Source organism: Phyllobates terribilis, unplaced genomic scaffold, assembly GCF_046119375.1.
Source record: "Phyllobates terribilis strain yellow unplaced genomic scaffold, ASM4611937v1 Scaffold_12__6_contigs__length_324123572, whole genome shotgun sequence".
NCBI classification, from domain to species: domain Eukaryota; kingdom Metazoa; phylum Chordata; class Amphibia; order Anura; family Dendrobatidae; genus Phyllobates; species Phyllobates terribilis.
The window spans coordinates 246,562,916-246,590,598 of record NW_027362772.1 but is presented as its reverse complement, the minus strand read 5'-3'; the positions used below and the strand labels follow the sequence as shown (position 1 = coordinate 246,590,598).

The following is a 27,683-nucleotide window of genomic DNA, read 5'->3' as shown; positions in this document are numbered from 1 at the left end:
AGGAAAAATGACATAAAGAGGATTGACGCACAACTCGTGGGGACGGCAAGACTTGGACAGCAGCCCCTTGTCCTGCTGTCACCATAGTTACCCAGTGCCCAGTCAGCGACATGTAACGCCCCTGTCCATGCCTACTCGTCCAAGTGTCTGTGGTGAAATGCACCCTGTCACACACAGAGTTTCTCAAAGAAGCGGTGATGTTGTGTGCGACATGCTGGTGGAGCGCAGGCACACCTTTCTTTGAGAAGTTGTGCCGACTGGGCATCTGGTACTGGGGCACTGCGACGGACATAAGGTCTCGAAAATCCTCTGTGTCCACCAGGTTGAAAGGCAGCATTTCTGTAGCCAAGAGCTTGCAGATGGTGAAATTCAACCTCTTAGCTTTCTCATGGCTAGGAGGAAATGGTCTTTTACTTGTCCACATCTGAGGGACCGAGGGCTGGCTATTGTGCTTAGACGGGGTTGATAAGGGTGTCCCCGGCAAACTGCCGGTCTGTGAGGAAGATGCAGGCGGACATGTTAGGTTGCCTTGATCCAAAGGTGGTGCTATCGATGTCGGACAGCGCTCAAGACCAGCTGGTGTTACCACCTCCAAAGAAAATGATGACCTGCCAATCACGCTGGCTGTTGCGGGTAAAGAGGTGGCAGGTCTGCGCCCCAAAACAGGTGTGACTGCTGTCCCCCCAGTCACAGAGGATGAAGAGGCCGCGGATGCACAAGATATGGCAGACGGTGGTTGGCCCGGCCGGCTAGACCGCATTGTAGCACACTAAGCTTCCCACTGCAACTTATGCTTCATGTCCATGTGCCGGTTCATGCATGAAGTACTCAAACTATGTATTTTTTGGCCTCTACTTAGCTTTTGCTGACAAATGTTACAGATAACACGAGTTGGGTCATCTTTATCGATCTGAAAAAATGCCCAGGCTATGCAAGGCTTAGCACCCATGCGACCTGAAGAGCCACCACGACTTGTGGTGAGAGGCAGAGTTGTGTTTGAGGATGCAGTTGTTGACGTGCTTCCAGTACTACGTCTCTGTCCAGGAAGGCGCAACCTGACCTCGTCGTCACTAGCATCTTCCTCCACCTCCTCTGCTGACCTCATCTCTTGGCTGACTGTGGGTTGACAGTAAGTGGGATCTCCGACCTCATCATCATCACCCTGTGCGTTATCACACCCGTCGTCCTCAGAGCCAACCTGTTCCTGCCCTGACAAAAAACTAAAGTTGTCGCTCCAATCAGGTATTTGAGTCTTATCATCGTCTTCCTCATTGTCTCCACCAACAGGAGTTACAGTTTGGGAATGAGGGTCTACATTATGGTCAGAACCTTCTGCGTCTGGTCCTGGATCCGACTCATAAAGATTCTGGGCATCAGTGCAGATCATTTCCTCGTCTGGATTCACAGAAGCGCTGGAGTCGACCTCTGATTCCCAGGCTATAGTATGAGTAAACAGCTCTGCAAACTCAACCATCTGTTCTACCTCATACTCAGACGGGCAGCTGGAGATTTGGGAGCTGTGAGGAAGCAAGTGCGATTTGGGTGACACCTTTGAGGACTGGAGTATTTGTGATGTTGAAGTTGATGTGGAGGAGAGCCCACTTAAAGGAGCACTTGATATCCGTTGAAGCACCTGCTGTTTTTGTGCCTCATCTGGAATTTGTAGCGATTGGCGTGGCCGTAAGAAAGGGATCTTATCACATTGTCCGCTAAAAGAAGTAGACATTTTAGTTTGGCTGGAAGATGGTCTTTCTTCTGCACCTACCCCACGGACACAACCTTTTTTCCCCTTCCCAACACGCCTATTCCCCTTTCCACCAGCAGCAGGCCTTTTTCCACTCATTTTGGTGGTTAACTAATTCACAACTCTGGAGTTGTTTGCACAAAAAAACAATGGATGGTAACCGAGCAGAGCTGAGTGGCCAAACTGTGGTATTAGGCCAAAACTATTGGCTGGGTTAGATGCAGAAAAAAATTATTTTTAATTTGCAACCTGATGGAGGTCAGTATAGATGGACTAATAGACCAAGTCCCACACACCGCTAGAAGCCCAAATATTTTTTCAGAGCTAGATGCAGAAATTTTTTTTATTCAATTTGCAACCTGATGGAGGTCAGTATAGATGGACTAATAGACCAAGTCCCACACACTGCTAGAAGCCCAAATATTTTTTCAGAGCTAGATGCAGAAAAAAATTATTTTTAATTTGCAACCTGATGGAGGTCAGTATAGATGGACTAATAGACCAAGTCCCACACACCGCTAGAAGCCCAAATATTTTTTCAGAGCTAGATGCAGAAAAAAATTATATTCAATTTGCAACCTGCTGGACGTCAGTATAGAAGGACTAATAGAACAAGTCCCACACACTGCTAGAAGCCCAAATATTTTTTCAGAGCTAAATGAAGAAAAAAATTATTTTTAATTTGCAACCTGATGGAGGTCAGTATAGATGGACTAATAGACCAAGTCCCACACACTGCTAGAAGCCCAAATATTTTTTCAGAGCTAGATGCAGAAAAAAATTATTTTTAATTTGCAACCTGATAGAGGTCAGTATAGATGGACTAATAGACCAAGTCCCACACACCGCTAGAAGCCCAAATATTTTTTCAGAGCTAGATGCAGAAATTTTTTTTATTCAATTTGCAACCTGATGGAGGTCAGTATAGATGGACTAATAGACCAAGTCCCACACACTGCTAGAAGCCGAAATATTTTTTCAGAGCTAGATGCAGAAAAAAATTATTTTTAATTTGCAACCTGATGGAGGTCAGTATAGATGGACTAATAGACCAAGTCCCACACACTGTTAGAAGCCCAAATATTTTTTCAGAGCTAGATGCAGAAAAAAATTATTTTTAATTTGCAACCTGATGGAGGTCAGTATAGATGGACTAATAGAACAAGTCCCACACGCTGCTAGAAGCCCAAATATTTTTTCAGAGATAAATGAAGAAAAAAATTATTTTTAATTTGCAACCTGATGGAGGTCAGTATAGATGGACTAATAGACCAAGTCCCACACACTGCTAGAAGCCCAAATATTTTTTCAGAGCTAGATGCAGAAAAAAATTATTTTTAATTTGCAACCTGATGGAGGTCAGTATAGATGGACTAATAGACCAAGTCCCACACACCGCTAGAAGCCCAAATATTTTTTCAGAGCTAGATGCAGAAAAAAATTATATTCAATTTGCAACCTGCTGGAGGTCAGTATAGAAGGACTAATAGAACAAGTCCCACACACTGCTAGAAGCCCAAATATTTTTTCAGAGCTAGATGCAGAAAAAAATTATTTTTAATTTGCAACCTGATGGAGGTCAGTATAGATGGACTAATAGACCAAGTCCCACACACTGCTAGAAGCCCAAATATTTTTTCAGAGCTAGATGCAGAAAAAAATTATTTTTAATTTGCAACCTGATGGAGGTCAGTATAGATGGACTAATAGAACAAGTCCCACACGCTGCTAGAAGCCCAAATATTTTTTCAGAGATAAATGAAGAAAAAAATTATTTTTAATTTGCAACCTGATGGAGGTCAGTATAGATGGACTAATAGACCAAGTCCCACACACTGCTAGAAGCCCAAATATTTTTTCAGAGCTAGATGCAGAAAAAAATTATTTTTAATTTGCAACCTGATGGAGGTCAGTATAGATGGACTAATAGACCAAGTCCCACACACCGCTAGAAGCCCAAATATTTTTTCAGAGCTAGATGCAGAAAAAAATTATATTCAATTTGCAACCTGCTGGAGGTCAGTATAGAAGGACTAATAGAACAAGTCCCACACACTGCTAGAAGCCCAAATATTTTTTCAGAGCTAAATGAAGAAAAAAATTATTTTTAATTTGCCACCTGATGGAGGTCAGTATAGATGGACAAATAGACCAAGTCCCACACACTGCTAGAAGCCCAAATATTTTTTCAGAGCTAGATGCAGAAAAAAATTATATTCAGTTTGCAACCTGATGGAGGTCAGTATAGATGGACTAATAGAATGATGCTATGCCCAAAAGATTTTACTTCACTAGGTGCAGTAAAAAAATTGGTATTCTATACACAGGTGGTATATCTTGCAACACAGATAGGCTACTCCACTGACTAACACACTCTGCAATAGGCCAAAAAGGATTAGCTTTGCTAGATTCAGCCAAATGCTGTGAAAAAAACTTGCACAGCACTGGCACAGACCTGCCTGGCAAAAACTGATAGGAACTGATGTAACCTAGTCCTGAAAAGGACTCCAATTACAATTAGTCTTTACTCCCACAATCTATCTATTTAAGAGCACAGACCTGACTGATAAAAGTCGTAGGAAATGCTGTAACCTAGTCCTTAAAAGGACTGCAATCACAACTATTCCCTACTCCCAAGCTATCTGTATATTTGTGCGAAAATTGGCTTGAAATTAACAAGGTATAGCGCACACAGCAACAGCGGTGCCGTCTAACACGCAGCTGCAGCAGTGAGAAAATGGTGGCGACGGGGAAAATGGCTTGGTCTTATAGGGCAAGGACATGTGACATACACTGCCAATCACACATGCCCTTGCTTGTGTGAAAAAAAGCACTTCGCTCCGTGTGTGCGCTGCTGATAGGCTGACAGATTGCACCTCCCCACTGCAAATGCGGGAAAGAGAAAAAAAAATGGAGATCTTCATTGTTCCTGCAGAGATCCATCCCCTGCCCCTCCCCCCGCCCCGCTGTACACTCAAACTGCGTATTAACATTAATTTTCATCATTACTGAGAAAAAATCCAGTTATGATTTTGGTGCACGAACAGTTATCGAACATAACCTCGAACAGCCGAATTTTTCTCAAATTGTTCGTGTTCGCCGAACGGCTCGAACACCGCCCAAAACAGCTCGAATTTGAGATTGGCGAACAGTTCGAGTAGAACAACGCTCATCTCTAGTCTGCAGTCACATAGAGTCACTGACTTGTAGGTTGCGGCCAGACAACCACTTTAAAGGAGATCGTTCATTTAGAGCTAAACTGATGGACACTGGATGTGATGCTGTAAAATAACAACTAGCAGCAAAGGCTTCAATAGGTAAGAAATGTTTTATTTTTTACTATTTTATAGCATTACGAGCTTGTCTACCAATTTCTCCTCAAAGCAAATAACCCCTTTAACAAGAATCCGTCGGCACAAAATGACTGTTTAAACCAAGCATAGGAGCTTCTTGTACCCTTAGAGTGTCCGAGCAGTGCGCCTTTCCACCTCCTTGTTTTCCATTTATGTCTGGCCCCTCTTCTGGCTTTTCAAGGTCTAGAAAAGAGCAGAAAGAGATGGAAAACAAGGGAGCGGGAAGCTGCGCTGAATTGTTTGGCCACCTCAAGGGTGCACGAAGCGACTGTGCTTGGTTTGAACAGTCATTTTGTGCTGACAGACTCCCTTTATAGGGGTTTCCTCATCACAATAAATGGGCAACATTGCAAAGTCCTTGTAACATCAAGCAACTTTGCAATTTTGCTCTCTATAGAATGGAAGGATCTTTAATTCCACAGTTTACTTCTCATTTCTTTGGTTACCGGTCAGTGTGGCTGTTTTCCTAGGAGAGCAGTGCTTACAAGCTCTTTGCTATAAAGTTTGCAAGAACTGCTCAGAGGCTAATTCAGTAGAGGCTTGTCGTTCATGACTCCAAATAACAGAATGAATATTGTTGTGGCCATATCTGGTAACACCAGTTAAAAAAAAAGTCAGTGACGCCGAGCTGCAGTACTATTTGTGACCACAACAATATACATGGCGCTGTGCCTTTATAAACACTAAGGCTATGTGCCCACGTTGCGGACCTGAAGCATATTTTTTACGCTTCTCCCTGGCGGGAAAATCGCATGCGGATATTACATGCGGTTTTCCCGCCAGGTAGAAGCGTTTGTGAGGCGTCTTTGCATGCATTTCCGCATGCGGGTTATCAAGCACTTCTCCAAGCATCACTTGGAAAAGTGCTTGACAACTTGTTCAGAATGGTAAAAAATAAAAAAATAAACTTTATACTCACCTTCTGATGCATTCTCTGCCCCGTCCGGAGGCTTGAGCGGCTCACGCTGTTGTGTGCAGGACCTGCGGTGACGTCATTGAGTCATGTGGTGGGTCACATGACTCAATGACGTGGCAGGTCCTTCAGACAACAGCGCGACGGAGGGAAAACATCAGAAGATAAGTATAAACTTTATTTTATTCTTTTTTTTACAGGTTCTTTGGTACCCAGGTCTGGATGAGAGTCTCCTCTCATCCAGACTTGGGTACCATCCGCACATTGATTCCGCTGCGCTTCCGCAAAATTAATGAACATGCTGCGGATTTTTGACCGTAGCATATACGCTGCGGAAAAATCCGCAGCATGGGCATTGACATTGCGGAATGCCATTGGGGACCATGGGGTGCGGATATACATGCGTTTTTCAAGCGTTTACGCTGGGGAAATTCCGCAGCATATACGCTTGAAAAATGCTACGTGGGCACACAGCCTAACAGCCACAGCATTATTAGCTTGCTTATCGGCGGGGGTCTCATGACTCAGACTCCCACTGATCAAATATTGATTCTATATTAAATTTCTGGTAACCCCTTTAACCTCACAGGTATGTCTTGTGATTTGCACAGTTCAATCTTATTTCTTCTGAGGACATTATTAGATAATTTCTTCTTTGCACATCGGGTGTCATCAGGAGTTATCATCTTACTATATTTTGACAGTAATCAGACATGAAGAGGAGCAAATTAAAACCCCCTCTGCTGCATTAATAGTATTTAATTAGCATATTGATAAAACAATAATGAGGCTTCTCTGTGACCTGATCACATCATTTTATACAGACCTTTTGTCCAAGCAATAAAATCTGAAAGAATAATGTGATACGATTTTAGATTATTTTTCAGTTATGGAAAAGTGCATCCGTGGTTAATAGGCATGTCATTATTTTTGGATTTACCTGCTATTTTATTTGATTACATATCCTACTAGACTTTACTATAGTCAGAAATTTTGCACCTGTGACTTTTTAAAGGGAATCTGTCACCATGTTTTTGCTATACCATCTGAGAGCAGTATAATGTAGGGGCAGAGACCCTGATTCCAGCGATGTGTCACTTACTGAGCTGCATGCTGCAGTTTTCATAAAACTCCTGTTTTCTCTGCTGCAGATCTACCAGGTCTCTGAATGCTCATCCCTGTATAACCCCGCCCACACTACTGATTGGCAGCTTTCCATGTACACTGTGCATAGGCAGAAAGCTGCCAATCAGTGGTGGGAACAGGATTATACAGAACTCATGAATATGGAGGACTACAGGGCAGTATGTTTACTAGTCCTCTAATGATAATCTCCTGCTGATAAAACAGGGAATTTATCAAAACTACAGCAATCAGCCCAGTAAGTGACACATAATCGGAATCAGAGTCTCCGCCCCTACAACATGTTGCTCTCAGGTTAGGTGCAAAAATGACAGATTATTTTAAAACCATGTCAGGCTCCTGCTTTCTCCCTGCATTTGTTCCTCCCCCATACTTTACACTGCTGCTCTGTTTGCCTCTGTTGGCTGATATACGTAGGCACAATGGTTAAATCTTACCACCCTTGGCAGTAAGATGCATAAGGAAAAATACTATAAGATTAAATGCTGTCACTAGATGTCGATGTTGTAGGTGAAATCTGAAGGATATAAAACGCTGCATCCAGGAAGTGAGACAGTGCGTGGCTGAGCCATATTGATGGTAGAAGTCCTCTATTACTGGGCACAGAATATACCTAGGCCAGATGTATGGGGCAGTTCCATGGTGGTGACATGGCTAAAGCATTCTCCAACTCAATGACTAGATGGGAAACTATGGTGCAGAAAGGAAACACTGAGGCCAACAGGCTGTAATAAGTGAGACTGACTTATGAACTTTGTGAATGAGGAATGTGGTGTTGTCTGAGCACCTTGTATACCAACAAGAATTCTTGGACTGACCATTCTTTGTGCACAGCTGCAGTTGCCATGTGCTGTAGAGCGGAGGAGGTGCTAGGGTAAGTGTAGGTGATTTCATGAGGTGTCACCTAGCAGTGCCTTGGAGAAAACCACAACTAAGTAGACAGTGAGCCGTAGGGAACAGATTCTGCATTACTATAAGACAGTGGGATTGGAATCTTTTCCAACTGTTAGACACAAAATGTTTAGGGGTGCTCTGTGTGGGTTGAACCCATGATGGCCGAGCCTACTGTCAGCCTTGGGAGAAAGAATATGCTGAGCTGTGAGAGACGTTGGCCCATAAAGTACCCAATGTTATTTCTGTCATTGAATACATAAACCCTGGGGCAAGTTAACGCCTGACCTAGTAGGAGCTGTCTGGGATGTCCGCATGGGAGGGGCTGGTGATCAGCTTGTAGATAGTAGATTGGCTACCATAAGGCCTGTGATTGGTTTGCTTGGATTGTCCAGTTCTGTGATATAACAGTAGCATACTACAGGTTGGCTCAAGGAGGACTCTCCGAAGAAGGACAAGGTATGGATGATGACTATCTAACTGAAAATTGCTGAAGTTACTTCTTGTGTTATTAAACCTGCAATCTCTTTGGAGTTAAGATGGACTGAAGTTTCAATGCTTGTTCATGAAAGACTGTTGAAATGAAGTTCTAGAATGTACCGAGCCTCCAAGTGTGATCAGCAACCAGTAAGCATACAATACTGTAAGCTGCCTCAGCAAGGTAGTCGTGGGCGAGTTGTAGCCCCTGCTCGCTTTGACACCCTACAGACAATCTGTGTCCTCCCTCCGATGTGTGACTGGGCATATTACAGTCTTCACTTACATCAAACCATCCGATCGCGGCTGTCTCCAGGCATTTCTCTTCTGGGACCAGGACAGCAATAAATTCAGAGGACATGAAGTTCTTAACCATAACTGGGATTTTACTCGGGGGAGAGGAGTATATACAGTATTTACAGTCAGGTACATTGGATAAGGCCCCACAGGTTTTCATCTTCCATACAGGTGCTAGAAACATCTTCAGCCCTGGTTCCCTCTTTAGGTGAAGCATCTCTCTAACTCTATTCTTTAGCTGAAGAGAAGTTTCCTCACCAGTGACAGTATATCCAGATCCTATATCTCCCTCACGACTTAGCCTGGAGTCCTATCTTCCTCTGCTACCTGCAGACTAGACGTGCCCCGGGTCCTCAATACCTCCATTGAGTGTCTCCGGCCGGCTAATGGGACTCCTGCGTGAGGAGATATTTACACTGTTGATCCACTGTCTGAGGGTAGGGAGCCCCCGTCTACCCTAGCAGCCAATGTCCCTGACTGTCCGGCCATAAGGCTTCCTGTCACAACTCTGACAGGACTCCAACTGACACTTTCTGGAAAATTCTCCAGACATTACCTAGGAAGCCCCGCCCTCTGCGGCAGTTAATTCCTCACTGTTATTCTGGTAGCAGGCTCTCACTAACAGCTGCGCCCGACAGCGGCTTCTTGTGACCGATTAAAAGTACTACAGACGCACAAGGAAATATATCAGGGACAAGCTTTATACAAACTTTATGCTTGATCATGGCACTAACTTCCCCCTCTACTCTACTGGCTGGATCATTACAGCTAACCCCTTAACTGGACCTAACAGCAGCTCAGAGAGCTCTAACTATAGGAACATTCTTGTTTAACTCTTTCCGTGCCAAAGGAAGGCTACGTCCTTCCCCACTACTACAATGCAACCTTGCAACAACCAAGCACGTAGCACATATTGTGCACCCATCAAGAGTAATGTGCCACTTAACATATATGCAACCATCAAGAATTTGTGCCACTGTTAATAGTGATGAGTGAGTATGTTCTGTTAACCCTTTCGGCGAGCATGCTCGGGTGCTCGCCGAGTATCTTCAGCGTGCTCGGGTGTTGTGTTTCAGTCATGCTGTACTCATGATTTGTGACTGTTTGACAGCTTTAATACATGTAAGAAACATGCATTCCTCACGTGTATTAAAGCTGTCAAACAGTCGCAAATCATGAGCACAGCGTGACTGAAACATAACACCCGAGCACGCTGAAGATACTCGGAAAACACCCGAGCATGCTCGTAAATCTCGAGTAAGGAGCATGCTCGGTCATCACTAACTGTTCACTAAAAAAAAAAAAATAAATAAATCTTGTGATGAACCATAATGGTGTGCGATGGGACCATCAACCATGTACCACCTCTTATATGCTGAATGTAACACTTCTTACAAGTCCAACAAAAAGTTAACAAATGGAATGGTATTACATTGTATCATGGAGTAGCCACCTGAGACAAGGGATGACAAGCAGTCATGTAAGATGCAGTTGACGCGCCCCCTGGGCCATGTTCAGGGGATACCCGGAGCCGGATCTGAGTAGGGGTAGTAGTCCTTGTGGCGGTGACCCGGTCCGTGCCCAGGGTGTCAAACTAAGTGTGTGGCAGTCTTTGTAGATGTTGCTTAAGTGTCGTCTACGCCACCCGTTGATTTGCGGTCACAAGGCCGCCGCTGCAGAACAGTCCGCTGAGGCCGGTGGTATGTGTGCAGCAATGGTGGTATAACCCCCAACGGGAGGGGTATGGCCTCAGGGCAGCTGGTGTGGATGATGGAGGTAGTGGTAAGGCAGAAAGGAGAGTCAGAGGCGTGAGATGCAGTTTCAGGGTTTTTACTCACAGTAGTTCTTTCAGTCACTCCGGCCTTGAGTGACCATCCGAGCCGTGCTGCATTCACCAGATGTGGGACTCGGCTAACCCCCAGGCAGTTCTGGAGCGTGGTCCTGAGCTTCCCTCTCTCTCTCTTTCTCCTGGCCGTCCCCACCAGGGATCCACCTTTGTCCGGTTCCCTTGGGTCTCCTGGTGGCAAAACCTTCCCTGGCTTTCCTGACCCTACTCTTGGTGTACCTTCCTGGTGGATGTGGTGAGGGTCGTGGCAAAGCTTGACCACGACCTCCGGTTCCTGGCTAAGGGTTACTTTTGCCTCCGCCAGCTTGGGATCCGGTGCCCTCTTCTGCCAACCCTTCACCCTTTTGGCTTAATTCTGGGATCTCAGGGTTCCCTCTGGCTCTGCGTCTCTGGGCCTCTCTTCTTCCTCCTCCACTACAAGCTTGGCCCTGGAGCTGGGCCCAGACGGAGCCACAGCTCCCTGTCAGCCCTCCTGGCTGAGCTCCTCTGCTCGGCTTCTCCTCAGGCTGAACTGACTGACCCTGATCTAAGATGGTGCCCACCATATATACTCCCTCTATGTGTGAGCCCAGGTGACTAGCACCCAATGGGCTCCTATCTCTATGCCCAGAGCCCCTCCCCTATCTGCCCCTACACTACTGGGATGTTCCACCCCCCTCCCACTCCAGCCAGGGACAGACGCTGTCGTACCTGCACATTTATCTGGTGGGAGTACCGTAGTTCTGTCCCCCGGAAATGGGATGTATGTAGTGCATGCAGCCTACTGAGCTCAGTCCCACACTCCATCCTTACCCGGGAGTGGAATACCACACCTCTGGGTCGAGGTGCAATACCCCTGTAGCAGCCGAGTCCTCGGGGTGCTACACAGTATTAGAAGGTAAAATCATTTTTAGATTGAAGGCTATAGCCTATCTGCAAGATCAGACCAGACATGGTTTGCTTGTAGTCTGTTACTGTGTAAACACATAAATCTGCATAGGAGCTGTATATCTTACAAGAGTGAAACAATTGAATTCAAGTATATTTGCAAACTTACTTCATATTGATTGCAATATGCAATATTCATTTTAGCATTTTTGCAACTATCTTCCAAAAATTCCCATAGATAGTAACAGAAGGAATATGAACTTCTGCCTTCTTGCCGCTTCCTCGCCTTCCATTCTGTCTTGACCTTCCCTGCCAGATAATCACTGCACAGAGATCTATTACACACCTTGATTTATTTTTCTATGTAGAACACTTCTAAACATGGTGATAAATAACAGATAGGAGCTTTCTCTTAATTGCGGCTCTTTGGAGAGAAGATATCGCTTCTTAAACTGACGATTCTTCTCTATAACGAAGAGATAATCTACGGAAAGCTGCAAAAACAACCGAGATTGGCAATGTGCCTGGGTCCTTTGAATTTTTTTTTAATGTCCTGCACAGAAATGTCTTTCATTTGTAGGGATTGTGGTTTATAAATCTTGGGATTATTTACCATAACTCAAGGAAATGAACTCTTGGCTTATGACCTTTAGATCTCGCCATTCTAACACCACGTCTACTTTCCTCCAGATCTTAAAGTGCATGGGAAGTTCTGAAATAGAATTCACTCAAGGATGAAGATAAGTGTGATTTTCTAGAAATAAAAAAAAAAAAAAATTCCTTGAAGATCCTGATTATAGGATGTGGTCCAAGGGGCAACTGTCCCTAAACCTCCACCACTTGGGGTCCTCCTCTATACTACCTCCACCTAAACATCAAGACTCAAGTTGTACTGTAAGGAAATATATGCCGCTATTATGTGTGTACTGTTATTAGTTCATTACACCAAAGCAGTCCAAGGAAAATAGGTATAAGGTCACAAGCAAGAAATATCTAGCGGACCCATAGAGGAAGCGTGAAAACGATCAAATAATATAAATATGACATAAAAAGTCATAACCTTTATTGAAAATGCATAAGATAAAAGTGTTAAAAGAAGATCAAAATGTGTCCGCACAATGAAGCAGAGGAGGGACCATACAGAACCCTATACTCGTATGAGGTTAGGCACATAAAGAGGTGAAAAATACAATCAAAACCGTAGAAATGTGAACCCTGAAAAGGTGGTAAATTTTTGTTACAGACATACAAACCACAATATAGCAACTATATAAGGCACAGATCATCAAATGAAGGCTACCGCTTGTAACAATATCATAAATGCAAAAAATAATAATGAAGGAATATATGAAAGCAGAAATAAAAATAGGAATTAATAATGGTAGTAAAAAAAAAATCGCACATTGAGCACAACACAAATTCAGAAACATTGCACCAATAATGAGAAATTGTGGTGCCCACCTCACCTGGTGCATGTTTCGCAGAATGTGCTTTGTCAGGGGGGTATTTTATTGGCATTGTGTATTGGTATTATTTAGACATTACTGGAAAAGAAATATGAATTTGTCCCTCAAAAATAAGGAAAGTGCAAGTGCAAGACTATCTATTAGAGGTACAGTAATGTTGAATAATGTGAGATATTGCACTCACCCATTGTGCTTGTGCTGGAGGCACAACACTCACGGATTCACAGTAACAGGTTGCTGCCGTGTGCTCCGGATGGTTTGCTGTCCGAAAATGAAGCTTAAATGATCATAGGATGGAGGAGAAGCTTGTAGGCACCAGAGGAGCCATCGGCAATTTTGCGACTTGTAGTACTTCAAGGTTCCCAGTTTGCATTCGAAAATGCATTATTTTACACAATAAAAAAAAAATAAAACTAAATGTCTCAAGATTGTTGGTAGCGCCTATAGTGCTCGCTAGCTTCTCCGACATTCTATAGTCTGAAATCAGGAAAGGAATTTTGCATGTATTATGTTCCATTTTGCCTTCCATCCTGAAAAATGGTAGTCTCACTTGCACACATCTTGATCCAACCTGGAGACCTTGAACTGTCCTCTTAAATTGTCACTCATTGCATCAAACATGGAATACAAAGCATGCACCAAATGTCTTATATATGATTTGAGACTTTTTGCACCAGTTTTGAATCAGTAAAGAACATATTTTCTTACCTGGGCTTCAATTAAGAGTTGTCTCATAATAATCATAGACTTCTTTAAAGACTCTTTCTCAGTTGGATGGAAGATGTCCTCATTATCTTCTAGAGCTGATGGCTTGGCCACAATGAAATGTGATATTTGGTCATTTAGGGTATGAAGTGACTTCACAGCTGTAGAAACAGACAATGGATGTGTTATTCCCAGCAGAGACACTATCACTTTTTTTTTAAAATTGTCTTAAAGGGAGTCTGTCAGCACAAAATGACTGTTCAAACCAAGCACAGGCGCATGATGCAACTTTGGTGTGGAAATACATTTTAGTGCACTTTCCGATCTATCTCCGTTCTCCTCTGGCTCCTATAAAGCCAGAGCTGTCAATTCAGAAAGATCGGACAGAGATAAATGAAAAGACATTAGGTGGGATGGTGCACTGAACTTTTTGACCATGAGCCAAGCGCCTGTGCTTGATTCAAGTAGTTATTTTCTACCGACAGATTCCCGTATCTTCAGCCTTATAGTCTGAAAAATATGGATGAACGATGTTTCCCATTTCCTTGCTCGGTAACTGCACTATGTACAGTGGTTTTGTCAATTCATAACCTGGCTTGAAGCAAGCTTAGGAACTCTAGGCCCTTGCTTAGGAAAATCCATTAAATGAGTTATCCAAGACTATATTAATATTTTACTGTAGGATGATGGACTAACAAACAGATAGTTGCTAACCTGCCTGTTGTGCCCTACTCCGATCTCTACCGACACAGAGCGTTCATAGATCGCTCTCGCTGGTGACTCAGCGGCTTCCTCTGACGTCATGTCAAAGAGCAGCTGCTTCTCTTCCACTCTGCTCTGCTCTGTCGATGCGTTGTTACTGCTGACATGCTGATTAACAGCTGGCTCCCCGCTGCTTAACTGCAGGGAGCCAGATGTCAATCGGTATGATATCAGCAGTCACGCCCCATCGACAGAGCAGCTGGAAGAAGAAGAGCTGCTCTGTTCATTTGGAGCAGCTGAATTGGCCGGAGCAATCTGTGACCACCCTGGATAGAACAGGCAAATAGTTGCTAACTAGCTACTACCTGCCTGTTAGTTTTTTTTCTCATAGTAAAAAAAAATAATTTAATCCTGGACACCCCCTTTAAACTTTTGAAGTCCAGCCTGAGTAGGTTTTTACTAAAACCACTGAATTGCATCTGAAAGTGTATGTGGCATATGATTGCTAGGTAACATTTTGCCTCAATTTTCCACATGACATATGCCCCGCCCTGAACATGTTTGAATCTTTGTATCTTTCATGGCATAAAATTTAAGATACAAGAGCACAGCAACATTTAATAGCAGCAGACCCTAGCACATGTTATCAGACCCAACATCAGTAGACCCTACACATGTTACCAGACCCAACAACAGCAGACTCTAGTACATCAGTAGACCCTAGCACATGTTATCAAACTCAACATCAGCAGACCCTAGCATGCTATCAGATGCAACATCAGCAGACCCTAGCACATGATATCAGACCCAACATCAGTAGACCCTAGCACATGTTATCAGTCCCAACATCAGTAGACCCTAGCACATGTTATCAAACCCAACATCAGCAGACCCTAGCATGTTATCAGACCCAGAATCAGCTTGTCCTAGCACATGTTATCAGACCCAACATCAGCAGACCCTAGCACATGTTATCAAACCCAACATCAGCAGACCCTAGCACATTATCAGACCCAACATCAGCAGACCCTAGCACATGTTATCAGCTTCAACATCAGTAGACCCTAGAACATGTTATCAAACCCAACATCAGCAGACCCTAGCACATTATCAGACCCAACATCAGCAGACCCTAGCACATGTTATCAGCTCCAACATCAGTAGACCCTAGCACATGTTATCAAACTCAACATCAGCAGACACTAGTATGTTATCAGACACAACACCAGAAGACCTTAGCACATGTTATCAGACCCAATATCAGTAGACCCTAGCACATGTTATCAGACCCAACATCAGTAGACCCTCGCACATGTTATCAGACCCAACATCAGCAGACCCTCGCATATGTTATTAGACCCAACAACAGCAGACTCTAGAATATGTTATCAGACCCAACATCAGCAGACCCTAGCACATGTTATCAAACCCAACATCAGGAGACCCTAGCATGTTATCAGACCCAACATCAGCAGACCCTAGCACATGTTATCAGTCCCAACATCAGTAGACACTAGCACATGTTATCAAACCCAACATCAGCAGACCCTAGCACATTATCAGACCCAACATCAGCAGACCCTAGCACATGTTATCAGACCCAACATCAGTAGACCCTAGCACATGTTATTAGTCCAAACATCAGTAGACCCTAGTACAGGTTATCAAACCCAACATCAGAAGACCCTAGCACTTTATCAGACCAACATCAGCAGACCCTAGAACATGTTATCAGACCCAACATCAGCAGACCCTCGCATATGTTACCAGACCCAACAACAGCAGACTCTAGTACATCAGTAGACCCTAGCACATATTATCAAACTCAACATCAGCAGACCCTAGCATGTTATCAGACCCAACATCAGCAGACCCTAGCACATGTTATCAAACTCAGCATCAGCAGACCCTAGCATGTTATCAGACCCAACATCAGCAGACCCTAGCACATGTTATCAGACCCAACATCAGTAGACCCTAGCACATGTTATCAGTCCCAACATCAGTAGACCCTAGCACATGTTATCAAACCCAACATCAGCAGACCCTAGCATGTTATCAGGCCCAGCATCAGCTGGTCCTAGAACATGTTATCAGACCCAACATCAGCAGACCCTAGCACATTTTATCAAACCAAACATCAGCAGACCCTAGCACATGTTTTCAGACCCAATTTCAGCCGACCCTCGCATATATTATCAGACCCAACAACAGCCGACTCTAGTACATGTTGTCAGACCCAACATCAGCAGATCTTAGCACGTTATCAGACCCAACATCAGCAAACCCTAGCACATGTTATCAGACTCAAGCAAATTTATTCCCACCAATTGGAGAAGGGTGGATTCCTGCATGGTACGTAGTGGCTGTTCTGATGAGAAGGAGTGGCCTACAAAGTATGGAGTGTGGCACAAGATCATGGTTGGCCATAGCCATGTAAGTCGCACAGAACGCTGGCCGCCAGATTACAGTGGGGTCTATACATAATCAGATGCACGATTGTGATACGTAGATGACTACAGTAGGTCATAGTTATGGGATGTCCCCAAAAGTTTCCACGCTCCCTCTTCTGGGTGGGCAGATATGTACTGTAAGCTCTGCAGCAGTGAAGAGGAAGTGCGGAGACTGGTGGGGACTCACACATGGCTGGAAGTGGAATGGTAGGGCATCGTTTAGGGGAGTATACAATATGTTTTTATTTTTCAGAATTCTGGACTATTTTTTTTTAAATAATTCAGGGGTGGAAAACCCCTTTAAGTCACCTGGATGTCTTAGTAAATGAGCCCTTGTGCAACCCTTCTTCCTGTACAATCCTTTTCAGCCACTGCAGTGATGCAAGAGAGGATCTAGCTCCAAATCTGAAGAAGGATAAAAACAGCAATTTACTACGATTTACATAAAGCTGCGCTTTTTCATTTCTGCCTGACTCCGGTGACCCTATTTATAATGCAGGAATAGAAGTCTGCAGATGCAGTAAAAAATTTAAGTGCTGAAATTATATTTTGTTAGAATAATCTCTCGTACTGCTTACTTGATGTTTTACAATAAAGCACAGAGGAAGCCGTCCCTTTCCATTTGTATTTATGTTCGGCTTTTGATTTATTAACTTTCTATTCTTCAACTGGATTTACAAAGATGCGTCAAAGGCATAAACACTTAGAAAGCTTTTACCCAGTACTTAAGATGAAACGTTTTAATATAAGAAGTCTTCAATGTTGGAATTAAATGTCTTTCAAGAACGTCCTGAAAGCCACAAAACCTCCTAAATACAGAACCTATAGCGTTTATCTACAGCCTTCTGGTCAGTTGATAGAGAACCACTATGACACACAGGCGTGGAAGGACTGATATACAATATAATGGCTGGTAACAGTACATGGTGCTCAAGGTCTTGTGTACATTGGGTGATAACTACCTTTGGTGACATTTTTTAATCTTATGAAAGCTCTTCATTGCCATACACATATTTGTGAAAATACAAGGAAGGTGTTAAGATTTTTTAACTGGCTTAAAACTAATCAATCATTCTTGGTAGCACATCTTCCTGTTTTAGATGGTCATGTGCTGCTGAGAACAATGAAATTTTATGTGCACATAACGATCGTATTAGCGATCGTTCTGTGGCGGCACATGGGAGTGTGGTCATTCAAACTTAGACTAAATGTCTTTTGAAGGAAACTTGTTAAGTCAATTCATGCTGCCCAAAGCATAAGCAGGATGAATCAGATCCTGATTTCAGCCTTGTATGGTTTTTGGAGAAATCATAGTTTGAAGATTAGGCTGGGGACTGTCGAGGAAAATGAAACAAGTCCCACCGACTTCTCCCCACACTACTCTAGTTGATCGAGAAGTGTAGGTGGTCACTTGGCAGTTCTAAAGAGGGTTACCACGGACAGGCGTGACACTAGCTACTCAGTTTTACAGATTCCATGGGTTGCTCTGGCCTTCACCCTTTAACATCTATACAGGGATCTGGACTTCACAAGGACCCTTAGGATGGGGCCACAAAGTTAGCTGCCATCTAGTGGTGCAAGCTGGCAAGTAGAATAGTCTGGCAGCTGGGTCAGAATGAGGAGGTCAGTACAGGGACAAAATAACAAGGCAGGAGAGTAGTCATAAAACGAACCGTGGTCAAAAATCAGGAATGTCTACGGGGAGTCAAAGCAAGATGCTGAGAAGTTCTATGTAAGAAAGTCAAATTATAACTGGCAGTGGACAGAAGGCTTTCAGGAGCTTAAATAGCTTGCAGCCCCTCCCAGGCCACACAGAAGGAAACAAACACAGAAAAATTAACTCCTGATCTCCCAGTACAGACAGAACTTAAAGTACCTGAGAACATGGAACTAGAGTAGTTGCCTCGCATCGTTTGGAACAAGAGTGCAGCGCTGCCTGGCGACAGAAGCAGAGACAGAGGGCTGGCACCAACACAGGTGACAACACAGGTCTCTCCCATATATGTGCATTGAGAGAGTGTACATACTGTACATGTACATTACCTGGAGCTGTGCGAGGAAAAGCCGGTCACGGTTTACCCCAGACTAGTCTCAGCTATTCCTATGGTCCTCAGCTGGCTCTTCAACTTATGTTTTCAATGAAAAGATGAAGTGTTTCAGAGAAAAACCATGTCTGATTGCAATCATGCAGCCATAGAAATCATGGGGCCCCATAGCAGAAGTTCTAATTGGGCACCCCCCTCCAAAAAAAGAAAAAAACAACAAACAAAAATTAAATAATTGTCGGGGTCACAGAAGAGCAAATCTCACAACTTTCCATCCTTTACATAGTAATTTTCCTCCTACTGAAGTCCTAGATTCCTCTTTCATTGCACCCATAAAAAGTATGATGCCAACAAAAGTGCCCCCCCAAGCACAGCATGATACCCCCATGGTGAATTCCTCCACATACACAGTATAATGACCCTACTGTACCCCACCTCAACTCCCAAGGCAAAGTATGGTGACCCCAACAAAATATGATCCCACAACTGAGACCCCCACACAGCCATCCATGCAGTATAATGGCCTGCACTAGCCCTCCAAACATTAAGATGGCCCCCACACAGTAAGATTGCCCCCACACAAACCTTCACACTGTATAATTGTTTGCCCACAGTATAATGGCCCCACATAACCCTCCAAATATTATTATTATTATTATTATTGTTATTATTATAGTGCCATTTATTCCATGGCACTTAACATGTGAAAAATGGGTATACATAAATGAACTATTACAAAGATCTTTAACAAAACGTGACGACGACTGGTATAGGAGGAGCGAGGACCTAATGGCCCACAAAGCCTTCTATATAGTATAATGCACCTCCCATGGCCTCCATATAGTAAAATGCACCCCCAAACGTCCTCCATGCAATAAAATGAGCCCCCCCATGGTCCTCCACGCAATAAAATGCACTCCCCATGGTCCTCCACGCAATAAAATGGATCCCCCATGGCGCTCCATGCAATATTATGCACCCACATGGTCCTCCATACAGTATAATGCAGCCCCATGGTCTTCCATACAGTATAATGCACCCACATGGTCCTCCATACAGGATAATGCACCCCCATGGTCCTCCATACAGTATAATGTGGCCCCCATGGTCCTCCATACAGTATAATGCACCCCCCATGGTCCTCTATACAATATAATGCACCCCATGGTCTTGCACACAATATAATGCGGCCCCCATGATCCTCCATACAGTATAATGCACCCCCATGGTCCTCCATACAGTATAATGCGGCTCCCATAGGGCTTAGTGCGGCCCTATATGGCTTAGTGTGGGCCCCCATATGGCATAGTGCAGCCCCAAATGGCTTAGTGCGGCCCCATATGGCTTAGTACAACCCCATATGGCTTATTCCAGGTCCCCATAGGGCATAGTGCGGGTCCCCATAGGGTATAGTGCAGCCACAGTCCTCCAGTAATATGGGCACCAAATTTAAATAAATAAATACACACTTTCCACTCCTCGTTCCCCTGCTGCTTTGGTCTCTGCAGCGCGTCTCCACAGCTCCACTTCCTGACCCAGTGCGCGCTGGTGCGTCAGACGCAGAGGAGGAATGATGGGAGAGCGAGTGTCACATGACGCTCCCTCCGCCATCATTGCTGCAGTCAGAGACAGGGACTCCGAATTCAGACCAAACAGAGCTTCTCCTGTTCTTTATTGTTGTTATAGATGATAAATACAAAATTTTTACATCCAGGCACAAAACACGGAGTAACCGTTACTCAGCTAATGGCTTTCTAGACATTAGCTGCCCCTTACTATATACCTGTAGATGGCCAGGCCTAGTACCAACTAAGTAATGAGTCAGCTAATATCTAAACTGACTGAGGACTATAGAGAAAACAAGGTCCAGAAGGGAAGGTCAGGTCCGCTACAAAAACTAGCTATCAGTCCGTAAAAATCCAAGCCCGAAAACGTGAATTACCAAAGCCCTTAGCAAACCGTACTTTGCTAGGGATTTCCATCTTTCCTGGATTCCTTATACATCACCCAGCTTTGCATTGAGATATACATATTCCATTGAGTTAAACAAAAACAGAACGAAGTTCCAATTCCATAATCTTCTTTGCAGAGCCACACTGTACTGTACTGCACTTGCCATCCTGTCACTTCCAGTGCTTTCATCAGACTGAACCTCTGTGTCTGCTGCTTGTACAGACATGTTAACAGGCACAGAAAAGCTTGGCTATCTAATGGTCTGTGCAAATGTGACACCCCAGGGGTCTGGTTGCCACAGTGATAGAGATATTACGTCTGAGAGCAGGTGGGAGGTCCTTTGGTCAGGGATCCTGTGCATGCCACACCTCCTGCCCAGTCTTGGGAGGGGAAGGACTTCCCCTATATAAACCCGGGGCTGAGGCAGGGTTAGTGAGAAAGAAGACAGAACAAGAGTAGAGAAGAGAAGCAGCATAGCAAGAAACATCAGGAGCTCTGTGGGGAGCAGTGTTACAATGAGTCAGGGGCTGGCAGCTGCAGAGCTCGCCCTGACTGAGAAGATTTCTTACCGGACCCGGAGTCCGAGGCTGTGGGGACTAACTCCTACCCAGCAGCAGAAACCGTCCGGCAGAGAATTTCAGGTCCTCTGGCCCAGAAGCCCGAAGGCACGGTCACACGCGTGGGACCAGCACCACCATCGTGGAGCGGAAGCCATTAGAAGGCCCCGAGTCACCGGCCATACGGGTGAGCACCACACGGTACACTCAGGGACGTGGGCTACTTATTCCCGCCTCTAGCAAGGTAGCCAGAAGAGTACAGTTAGTTGGGAAGGCCTACAACTCCGCCTGGCCAGGGGAGATCCCATCTGCTCAAGGACTGACCAGGCCCCTATCACTAGCAAGTACTCCGGGAGGGTCTATCTTTGTCACCAGTAAAGACCCTGAACTACACCGCACCGTCTCTGAGTGGTTCCTGCTACCCCCATCATCCACGTCGGCTGCCCTGAGGCCATACCCCTCCCGTTGGGGGTTATACCATCCACGCTGCACCATCCTTCCACCGGCCTCAGCGGTCTGCCCTGCAGTGGCAGCTCCATAGCTGCATTCAACGGGTGGCGTAGTCACCAACCATCTACTGCTAGTACATCGCCGCTCAGTTTGACTCCCTGGGCACGGACCGGGTCGCCGCCACGAGACTACAACCCTCAAGAGATCCGGCTCCGGGTAAGCTCCCGCGTGCGCAACGCAGCGCGACACAGGCCCAGGGGCGCGTCAACTTTGGCGTAGTCGGCAGGATTTCGTGCCCGCAACCACCGGGTACTGCGTGCCTGAAAAGCAAAGACTGTTCAAACTTACCAGTGGCGAAGATTCCCGCTATCCGTGGAAGTTTTCCCGCCATCCGGCGCCATCTTCGACCTTCTTCCCGCCATCCGTGGAGTTTTCCCGCCATTGGACGCCATCTTGAGGACGCCGCGCGGGAAGAAGAGGGGCGTGGACTCCGAAAGCGCGCGAGAACTGAAGCCCCGCCTCACGTCCGGACGTTGCGTAAGGTCCTGGAAGGAGCCCAGCAGACGCCGACGTCACCGGAGCGCGACGGAAGGTCCTCAACCCTGACGATCCACTGCGGAGCCGCGGCCTACGGAACAGGATCATCGCAAGGTAGGCCACGGTCCACTAGGGGGGAGGAAGATGTCGGATACGGAGGAGAGCTTCACTGCCTCAACCCCCGCCAGCGCCACCGCTGCTGCAGTTATGCCCTTCACCATGCCCTATATCCCGGGAGCAGCTTGGCTACCCCAGTACTCAGGGGAGTCACATACCCTGCATGACTTTAGAGAAAAGCTGGATAGCCTCTTCCAGGTGTACCCCCTCACAGAAGAGCAAAAAGTGAGCATCCTGGTGGCCCAACTAACTGGGGCAGCCAAAAGGGAAGTAAAATCCTGGCCACCTGGGAGGAAGACTGTCGCAGGGATACTAACCCGGCTGAAGGACACCTTTGATACCCGCACCTCAGCCGAGATTAAGCTTAGATTCTACGGGTGCAAGCAGCGAGCGCATGAGAGTATAAGGGACTATGCACTAAACCTACAAGAGGCCCTGAGGGCCATAAAGCAGACCGACCCTGATGGGGTGGGAAACGAGGACAGGCTGTTGACTGAACAATTTATAGAGGGTTTATATTGCAATGCCCACCGAACCCAGTTGCGGGCAATGGCCTTACAGGATCCCCATCTGGACTTTGCACAGTTCAAGGACAGAGCCATCCGGGTGCTCCGAGAACCGGCACCGGGTGGCGTTGTGACCCACAGGCGCCCAGCTATCACTTACCACCAGGAGGCGGCGCCCTTGTCGGCAGGGCCTGTGGGAGCTGATGCGCAGGCTTTGGACAATGACCCGGCTCCAGACCTACGCCATCAGGTCCAAGAGCTAGCTAAGAGCGTTGCTGCGCTAACCCGAACTGTGCAGTCTTTACAGGTTTCCACCCCAGGGAAGATCCAGCTGGCATCCGGACCGGAGGACATCCCGTGGCGTCGACCAAGGAGGACCCCACCGGCCAGAGGAAGACCCAGTGACCGATACAGCGAGGACGGACGACCCATCTGCCGCCGCTGCAATCAACCCGGACATATGGAAAGGTACTGTTCTTTAAACGGGCACAACCTGGGGTAGAGGGCCAACCCCCAGGAAAAAGATCACCAGGCCCATCGAACTGGCGCGACAGATATGTGGGAGGACGTCCAGTCTTGCCTGTGGTACTGGATGGCATTCCCATGAGTGCCCTACTGGACACCGGGTCACAGGTCACCACCATCCCGTACGTGCTCTTTAAGCAGTACTGGAATGACTCGGATATTACCCGCTACCCTGACGACGACTTGAGTATCATCGCCAGCAATGGCCAGCCCGTGCCACAGATCGGATTTAAAGAGGTGACCATCAAAATCGGTAGAGTCGAACTGGCAGCACAGGGACTGATCATTGTAGACATTGACAAACATGAGAGCCACCCAAAAATAACTCTAGGAACTAATGTAATTGAAAATTGTCTTGCAGAGGTGATTTTCCTTTTACAGCAGGTTGCCAAGAACGCCAGCTCCGGCGAGCAGCGAGTGCTCCAGAAAGAGATCCGGGCACTGATGCGACGGCAACAGGTGGAACTCTCCGGCGGTGAGATTGGTAGCGTAAGAATGTGTGACCCTTTCCCTATTGCCATGCCCCCAAAAAGTGAAATGATGATTTGGTGCCGGGCAGCTATTGGTCTGAGAGGTAGAGATTACCAGGCAATGGTAGAACCAGTTTACTCAGACAGTAGGCCCACCATTTTGACAGCACGGGGGGTGGTCAATGTACGCCATGGGAGGGTGCCCGTTCGCATAATCAATATCGGGGAGAGGGAAGTGTACCTGCCCCGGTATGCCACGCTAGCAAAATTATATACCATCAACCAAAACTCTATACAGTCTGTGGAACCCTTGCCTCCATCTCACCCGGAGGAAGGTAACGGCTCTAAGAAAGTAATGGAGGATTGGTGTCAGCAACTACACTTGGGAACTGACTCCACTCCCTCCCACCAGAAACAGGGAGTCTACCGGGTGGTTCAAGAGTATGAGAGAGTGTTTAGTAAACACCCGTTAGACTTCGGGCGAGTCAAGGGGGTAGAACACCGCATCCCCACGGGAGATCATCCTCCCATAAAAGAGAGGTATCGACCCGTACCCCCTGCACATTACCAACACGCCAAGGGGATGCTTAGAGACATGAAGGAGGCTGGGGTAATCCGGGATAGCTGTAGCCCCTGGGCAGCCCCGCTAGTTTTAGTCAAAAAGAAAGACAACACCATGAGGATGTGTGTAGATTACCGGAAAATCAACCGTATCACACACAAGGATGCGTACCCCTTACCAAGGATAGAGGAGTCATTGGCTGCTTTAAGGTCTGCTAACTTCTTCTCTACCTTGGATCTCACTAGCGGGTACTGGCAGGTTCCTGTAGCAGAGGCGGACCGGGAGAAGACCGCATTCACCACCCCGATGGGACTTAGCGAGTTCACCTGCATGCCGTTCGGACTCTGCAACGCCCCAGGAACCTTCCAACGATTAATGGAGTGCTGTCTGGGCCACAGAAACTTCGAGACGGTCCTGTTGTACCTGGACGATGTCATCGTATACTCCAAAACTTATGAGGACCACCTGAAACACCTGGCGGAGGTGTTCGAAGCTCTGGCGAGTTATGGCCTAAAGGTGAAACCCTCCAAGTGTCACCTCCTGAAACCAAAGGTGCAGTACCTGGGACACGTGGTGAGCGCTGACGGAGTGGCTCCCGACCCCGATAAGATCACCGCAATTAAGGGATGGCCAAGCCCCTCCAGCGTAAAAGAAGTGCGGCAGTTCCTCGGGTTGGTAGGCTACTACCGAAGGTTTATTCCCGGTTTCACCAAAAAGGCAGCGCCTATGCAGGACCTCCTGATAGGCCAGTCCCGGAAGGCCAAGAACCAGAAGCCGCCCTTCAAATGGGAAGAGCTAGAAGAAGAGTCCTTCCGCCAGCTGAAGATGGCCCTCACGGGGGATGAAATCTTGGCGTACCCGGATTATAGCCAGCCCTTCATCCTCTACACCGACGCCAGTAACATCGGGCTAGGAGCCGTACTGTCCCAGATCCAGCAGGGGAAAGAACGAGTAATCGCCTACGCCAGCCGAAAACTGCGACCCACTGAAAGGAACCCCGAGAATTATAGCTCATTTAAGCTAGAGTTCCTGGCCGTGGTATGGGCAGTCACTGAGCGCTTTAAGCATTACCTTGCTTCTTCCCGGTTCACCGTGTACACGGATAACAACCCGTTGACACACCTGGACACGGCAAGACTCGGTGCCCTGGAGCAGAGGTGGATGGCCCGTCTGTCCAACTACGAGTTCATAATCAAATACCGGGCAGGGCGCTCCAATACTAACGCGGACGCCCTGTCCAGGATGCCCAACCTGCCGGACGAAGGAGAAGATCCGGAGGGACTGGAAGAAGTTGAACTCCCTGCGTTCCACCGTCATGGGACTATCCAGTATTCCCACCGGGTAAGGAGTAAGCAGGCTGCTACGTTGAACCCCTTACCTCACTACAACTGGGCGGAAACGCAAGACAGCGACCCTGCCGTCCGACTGGTGAAGGAGACGCTGACTCGGCCGGAGGCTCGCCTTGAACCAGACGCTCCGGAGGAAGCCAAACAACTATGGGCAGAGAAGAGTCGACTGTTCCTTTACAAAGGGAAGTTGTGCCGCAGAATGGTTAACTCCCGGACGCATGAATTACTCTGGCAAGTAGTGGTGCCACGAAGAGACGCAGCCATGGTGATGGAGGCATACCACGACGGAGCTGGACACTTCGGGTGGAAGAAGCTGGAGTTCCTGCTGCGCGAGCGATTCCACTGGGTAGGCATGAGGGGAACCATTGAGAAGTGGTGCAGAGACTGTGGCCCGTGCAACCTGAGAAGGAAGGACCGCGCCAGCCAGAAGACTCCCCTGCAGTCCATCGTCACCCAGCAACCGTTGGAACTGGTAGCCTTGGATCATGTAAAACTGACCCCAAGCAGAAGTGGCTACGTCTACGCGTTAACCATCGTGGATCATTACTCCCGGTTTCTGGTTGTCGTCCCCGTCAAGGACTTAACGGCTCAAACAGCAGCTAGAGCCTTCCAGCAGCACTTTTGCCGTCCACACGGGTACCCGGACCAAGTGCTGACGGACCAGGGACCTTCCTTTGAAGCGGAGGTCTTCCAGGAATTCTGCAATCTGTATGGCTGCCGGAAGATAAGGACGACATCCTACCATCCGCAGACTAATGGACTTTGTGAAAAAATGAACCAGGTGGTAATGGATCTTCTAAAAACGTTGCCCCTGGAAGAACGCAGTCTGTGGCCTGAAAAGTTGCCCGATCTGGTGGACCTATACAACCACATCCCGGTAGGTTCCACCAACTGTACCCCGGCTTACCTAATGAGGGCAAGACCTGGTAAGTTACCTGTTGACCTGGAAATGGGAGTCCTGACACCCGAGGACACTTCACCAGAAACAGACTGGGACACAGAGAGGCAGCAGCAGTACCGGAGAGTACAGGAGAGCGTGGAGCGAAGTCTCTGTCAGGCTAGGGAAAGACAAGAGAAAACTTACAACCAGTATGCTCCCGCTGTTCCCCTGGTACCCGGAGAGCAGGTCTTGAAGAGGAAGAGACGGCTCCACAAGTTGGACGACCAGTGGGAGAAGGACCCGTACACCGTACTGCCCTCAAGCCACGAAAACCCGAAGGTCTGTACCATCAGTAAAGACGGAGGGGAAACCACAGCCATTGTATCCCGGGACCACCTGAAGAAGTGTCCCGAACAACTGAGGAACCCTGAAGAGGAACAAGAAGACCATCGACCCGTAGAGGAAAGGGAAGATATGGTTAGTACCGTGCTCGGGGACTTCCCTCGGTCTTGGACTCAAGTCAATGGTGCAGTTGTGGTACCCGTACTCACCTTCCTCCAACCATCATCCCAAGAACCTACGGAGCAACCGGTAGAGCTGGAAGAACAGCCGGTCCAGGAGGCAGAAGACTCTACACAAGCAGACCCGGAAAATCAACCCTCTGCTTATAGTGAGCCTGCCATACCCCTAGTGAGCCAGAGGGCCCATAGACAGCTGCCCAGTTTACCCTTGACAGCTCCTACACCCTGTAGTTCAGGGCCAGACAGTCAGCTCCGTAGGTCCACTAGGGCCACTAGAGGCCAGCTACCCGCAAGTTGGAGGATCTAAATGTTTAAGCTATCTTATAATGTTTACTTGTTTATAGTTGCTTGTGT

At 46.7% G+C, this 27,683-nt stretch overlaps 1 protein-coding gene across 9 annotated transcripts in view; it reads right to left on the bottom strand.

The window, feature by feature from the left end:
- Nucleotides 1–27,683, bottom strand: part of KAZN (kazrin, periplakin interacting protein) — a 755,495-nt gene that overhangs the window by 491,337 nt on the left and 236,475 nt on the right. For all 9 annotated transcript variants that reach the window (XM_073656771.1, XM_073656774.1, XM_073656779.1 and 6 more), the window contains exon 2: nt 13,706–13,863. In XM_073656771.1, the coding sequence (XP_073512872.1) occupies nt 13,706–13,863 (158 nt within the window). The remainder of the gene's footprint in view (nt 1–13,705; nt 13,864–27,683) is intronic.